Below are 6006 nucleotides of genomic sequence, written 5' to 3'. Positions count from 1 at the left end.
GGTGTTTGAAAGTGTGTACCATCTCCCCCTTTGCCCTCTTCCCCCAGCTCTAGCCATGTAGGACATGCCTGCTTGTGCTTCACCTTCCGCCACGATAGTAAGCTTCCCGGGGCCTCCGTAGCCATGCTTCCTGTACCACCTGCAGAACTGTGAGTCAATTAAACCTTTTTTCTGTACTTATAAATTACCCAGTTTCAGGTAGTTCTTTCTAGCAGGGCAAGAAAAGATAAATACAGTGCTCAAACAGTTTTAGATTTTTGGATTTGGGACGCTCTCAACCTGCGCCATTAGATTATACTCTCTTGGTATAAATTATTTAAAAACAAATCCCAAACTAGTACATAAACAAGCCAAACAAACCTATCAACATACACTTATAAACACAAACACAGGCAATACACAGACACCAGGTAAAACAGAGATGGTATTTCCGGATGGTTTAATCATGAATGGCAGTAGGCAGTGTAGGAACAAAGTTCCTAGAGCATGATAAATCTCGGTTTCTAGCACAGGATAAACCTTTCATTTCATGGTGTACATTTCACAATATTAAAAAAAACCCCAACCTGGTTTACATGATTAAAACCACGGGGAAAGGACAATGTTTCCAGGGAGCAATGACTTGCAAGCTCACCCTTGGGCTATGTGGTGGCCATCGGCAGGGCCCAGCTTCACAGTCCAATCCACAAAGCACAGGTTTTCAAATCTTTACCTCTGTGTACAAGAATGTACATGGAACTTTAAAAACGTGTGTTCCCTTATCTGTGTTGAACACTCTTAACGACGATCAGTTTGGGGGAGACGTACCCCTCCCTAATCGCAGGTAGGATCACTTCCCAAATCAATGAAACGACCGTCCTCTTTTGTGTCTTGACTTCAGGTGTCCGGCTGAACGACGGAGTCTTTTCCTTTCTTGTCGATGCAGTTTCTCAGCCTCCTGTTGCTTCTTCTGCTGTTCAGACTAAAAGAGAAAATTAAATGAGTAGAGGGAAACAGAGAAAATCCTATACCTCTTTTCTGGTAACCGTCAGGATGCCAACAGTACTGCCACCAATCTCAGACCTGCTGCCAGGAGAAACGCTGCCCACAGGCTCCAGGGGACATGGTGGGGCTGCCTGGACTCCGCTCTGACAAACGCTACCCTGGCAGAAACAGCAGGACCAAGGCCAACTTTCACCATCAATGCAAAAGCAGAAATTCTGAACCTCAGGCAAGAGAAGGGCCCTAATAGACCAGTCTACTACAAAGTAGGAGACTGGTTTTTCAACCAACACACTCACACGACCACTGTGTTGTTTTAAAAGAGGCTACAAAAGAGCCACCTTGAAGATGGTATCACTTACAGAGTGTCCACTTTCCTTTTAGAGATCTTTGTTTACAAACTAGAGCCATTCGTTTATTCCCACTGTTTTTAAAAACAAAAGAAAAAAATACTTAAATGTACTAAAAGTACATTATTAAAACACTCATTCATAGAACTTGCTCCCAAGAATTTTTAGCTGTTTCCCAAAACTCCACCTCTCCTTCCTTAAAAGCAGCAAACTGCTCTCATTAATCACTGATGAAAGCGAGGCAGACGATGCCCAAGTTCACAGCTGCAGTAAGCACGTGGACTCCCGGGCTGACTGCTGGAAACGTGCTCACTTTTGTTCTCAATGCTCATTGGCTCACATGGGAGCTGGAACTCCTCCCTACCCATCCCCAGCACCAAATGGTTTAACTACTTTCAGCAGAAATCCTTAGAAGATTATCAATGCAGAAGCCATAACAAAGTAAGAATTATACAGTTTTAAAAACACATTTGATGGTTTTGAAAATACAAACTCCTGAATGTAAAGCTCAAAAAAAAAAAAAAAAAAAAATTCTTAGTGGTGGAACTGCACAGATGGTAAACTGAGAAAGCATTGTCAGGGGCCTCAGTTGATAAAGTGGAAAAGCATCGCCTTATGGACACCCAGGGAACCTGCTTCACTGGGATCTGTATTTTCTTTTTCTTTTTTTGAGATGGAGTCTCGCTCTGTTGCCAGGCTGGAGTGCAATGGCACACTCTCGGCTCACTGCAACCTCCGCCTCCCGATTCAAGCGATTCCCCCGCCTCGGCCTCCAGAGTAGCTGGGACTACAGGTGACCAAGCCTGGCTAGTTTTTTTTTTTTTTTTTTTGAGACCGAGCCTCCCTCGGTCACAGGCTGGAGTGCAGTGGCGCGATCTCTGCTCACTGCAAGCCCCACCTCCTGGGTTTACGCTATTCTCTGCCTCAGCCTCCCGAGTAGCTGGGACTATAGGCGCCCGCCACCACGCCCGGCTATATTTTTTGTATTTTTAGTAGAGATGGGGTTTCACTGTGTTGTCCAGGATGGTCTCAATCTCTTGACCTCGTGATCCACCCACCTCGGCCTCCCAAAGTGCTGGGATTTCAGGTGTGCACCACCACGCCCAGCCAGGATCTATATTTTCTACACACCTAACACAAAACATGCATCTGTATGTTACCCTTGAGGAGAAAGTCTCCACATTCACCTCTTGTGGATATTACCCAATCTTCTAAAATTAAACAGTTGAAAGTGAGAGAATAGTGGGGAAGGAAAGCAATTTGTAATGTCAAAAAAAAAAAAAAAAAAAAAAAAGATGCATTTCTCCTATTCTAAGAAGCTCTTAAACCGGGTTTCTGAATAATTCTTTAAGTCCCTTCTCTGATTATTACCATTCTTCGACTGTCTTTTCAAAGTAAATCCTATCCTGTGTATTCTGATCCTATCCCAAACTCCTCTACTGTGCTCTGTCTTGGAGGGTACCACCTGAGCCCAGGCTGCTGCCCGTCCTAACCACGGCCACCACGGAGTTGCCTTCCTTGTGCTCTGCTTCCTCTCAAATACCCCTTAAGGCAACTCTCCATGCAACAGCCAGAGGATTTAAAAATAAAATAGAAATACTATGTCAGTTCAGTCCTGTGCTTACTGAAACTGTGCAAAGTTTGGTCCTTTACCAAACAATCTCACAGCCCTCTGCTCACCTTTGAAGCACTTGCCATAGTTCTAATGACATAATTAGAGGTATATAATTTTTACCCGCTGTCTCTCTCTCCCATAGACTGAGAACTGTGGTGGCAAGAGCCATGTCTGTCCCTAGCATGAAGCACAGGGCAGGCATCAATACACACGCATTAATGGAAAACTCAGAACTCCTTCTAACACTCCCTAGCTGAGCGAGTGATGACATCACCAGGAGCCCGGTAGAGTGAACCAATACCAGTTATTCAATATTTCGCTTCTTCATGTTAATCAGAATTTATTTAAAAAGGGTTTCTTCAGGCCAGACGTGGTGGCTCACGCCTGTAATCCCAGCACTTTGGGAGGCTGAGGCAGGCTGATCACAAGGTCAGGAGATCGAGACCATCCTGGCTAACATGGTGAAACCCCATGTTTACTAAAAATACAAAACATTATCTGGGTGTGGTGGTGGGGGCCTGTAGTGCCAGCTACTTGGGAGGCTGAGGCAGGAGAATGGCGTGAACCCGGGAGGTAGAGCTTGCAGCAAGCCGAGATCGCACCACTGCACTCCAGCCTGGGAGACAGAGCGAGACTCTGTCTCAAAAAAAAGAAAGAAAGAAAAAAAAAAAAGGAAAAGAAAAAAAAGTTTCTTCATATAATTTTGGGAAATGATATGCTAAATACAGATAAACAAGGTGTGTTGGAGCTTCTAAGTTAAGGCACCTTCATGAGTCTTCAACATGGACATCAGTCCAAGGTTTTTCCCTTATCTGTCTGATAGCAAAAGTAATCTTCCAGGGTCACTATTTACATCTCCTGGAACACATGGTGGGAAGCTCTGTCAGACTTTCTCCACCAAGGTAGGAGCTTGGAGAGGAGCTTGTAAGCAGTGGTTATTGTTCTGCAGACAAATTTTAGTGCAGAAAAAGGACTAGGACTAGCCTCTCTCCCAGGGCTGCATCGGAAGGCCTTGCCGCCATGTGGCGGATCCAGGAGGATCTATGGGCCCGTTAGCGCTTCTCCCGGGTGCTCCTACCTCCTCTTCCCTACTAGTTCACCACAGCCTCCAGCACTCCTGTCACAGAGGGAGGAGAAGGACAGGTGCAGACAGACACACTCGTATCAGCAACAGCCTCAGGCTTGATGAGGAATTGTACTAAATGAAATTTTAAAATTAGATTTGTGACTGAATCCCAGTTTTACCACTATACAATCTTAAACGACATTAAAGCATAGATTTTTCCTCTTAAATTTTACTGAAATTTTAGGAGATACATATGCAAATATGGGAAAAACTCAAGATTCTACCTGAGCGTATCAAACATGCAGTATAAAAAGAGACTTCTATGAACAACTGCCTGAATAAGTAAAATTTACTGAAAACCTGAACTCAAGTAAAACTGAGATTTAATAATTAAAATGTTTATCAAGTAAGGAAACAAACACATCAAACATTAATTGACACATCCATCAAAAACAGTTTCAAAGCCTCTGCTTGATTCAGTTATGAGGCCATAACTTAATTTAAGCAATTCTTCATACTTTTTTTATAAACAAAAATATAATTTCAGAGCCATCTTATTTTCATTTTACTACAAATTTTAAACTGATCTTCAACTCAGTTCCTTCCAATTTAGAAAACAGTGGGAAAAGGCTTGTATTTTCAGGTTACTGCAAAGTAGGTGCTCACTCAACCCAGCAGAGGGGCCTCTGCAGGAGCTGAGGTGGCCACACTGCAGACCTGGGATCCTTCCAGGCTGTGCTGCTCCTGCCCCATTTGACATCATTTGAGTTTCAGAGGGAATCAAGGATTGCTTCCAGGTATAAAGAAAATTGATAAGAAATTAGGAAGAGGCACAATGAGGTCCCTCTGAATGTGTATTTGGCTGATATGAGTGATAAATGTAAGAGGGCAAATTTGCTCTCAGCAAACAGAATTAACTGAAAAGCTTTTTGCACTTAGAATAATGAAGTTTTTAAAATTACTTGGCAAGCCTTCTGATGCAGGTTGGGAAAATTTTAGAGAAATCAGAGAGGAATGGGTACAGGATGTGATGAGGTGGTTCTCCAGAGATGATACACAAATGACCAATAAGCACATGATAAAATGCTCAACTCATTAGTCATTAGGGACTGCAAATCAAACAACACACCACTCACACCCACTAGCATGGCTATAATAAAGATGACAGACAGCAACAGGTTTGGTGTGGATGTGGAAAACCTGCAACCCTTATATGCTGCTTGGTGGGAATATAAAATGGTGCAGCCACTTTGGAAAACTGTCTGACAGGTTTCTTAAAAAGTTAAATAGCTACGCTGTATGACGCAGCAATTCCGCTCCTAGGTATAGACCCAAGATAAATGAAAGCACATGTTCATGAAAAAATTTACACATTCATTTTCATAGCAGATTATTACTCACTTCCCCCAAAAGAACACAACCCAAGTGTCCCTTAAAAAAGAATGAATAGCAAAATGTGTTATATACATACAATGGTATATTATTCAGCCATAAAAAGAAATGCAATTCCGATGCAAAGTTACACCACTGAATGAATAAACCTTGAAAACATTATGCTCAGTGAAGAAGCCAGTTACGAAAGACTTCACATGGAATGATTCCATTTGTATGAAATGTCCAGAACAGGCAAAGCTATAGAGACAGGAAGTAGATTAGTGGATGCCAGGGGCTGGGGGATGAAAATATGGGGGTAAATGCTAAAGGGTATAGGGCTTCTTTCTGGGGTGACGAAAATGTTCTGGAATTACATAGTGTGATGGTTGCCCAACTCAGTGAATACACTAAGAATCATTGAATTGTACACTTTAGAAGGAGCATATGGTCTGTGAATTATATCCCCCTACTACTGCTCAGGAAAAAAAAAGGGATGAAATCTTTGTCATTCTATTTGGTGACTATATTGAAGAGGACTGACTACGAATGAGAAAAAAATTTTTTGAGAAATACAACTGGATCCAGTTAACAGTAAATACTTAAGCAGTTTACTCTCCCTA

General features: G+C 42.5%; 1 protein-coding gene across 4 annotated transcripts in view; it reads right to left on the bottom strand.

The window, feature by feature from the left end:
• Positions 1-422: 422 nt before the first annotated feature.
• NOL10 (nucleolar protein 10) overlaps positions 423-6006 on the bottom strand; it is a 114142-nt gene continuing 108558 nt past the window's right edge. For all 4 annotated transcript variants that reach the window (XM_015111709.3, XM_028831974.2, XM_015111710.3 and 1 more), the window contains one exon: positions 423-961. In XM_015111709.3, the coding sequence (XP_014967195.2) occupies positions 842-961 (120 nt within the window). In that variant the 3' untranslated portion in view covers positions 423-841. The remainder of the gene's footprint in view (positions 962-6006) is intronic.

Source organism: Macaca mulatta, chromosome 13 (assembly GCF_049350105.2).
Source record: "Macaca mulatta isolate MMU2019108-1 chromosome 13, T2T-MMU8v2.0, whole genome shotgun sequence".
Lineage (NCBI taxonomy): Eukaryota > Metazoa > Chordata > Mammalia > Primates > Cercopithecidae > Macaca > Macaca mulatta.
The sequence above is the reverse complement of the archived record's forward strand: the minus strand, read 5'-3'. Positions and strand labels throughout refer to the sequence as shown.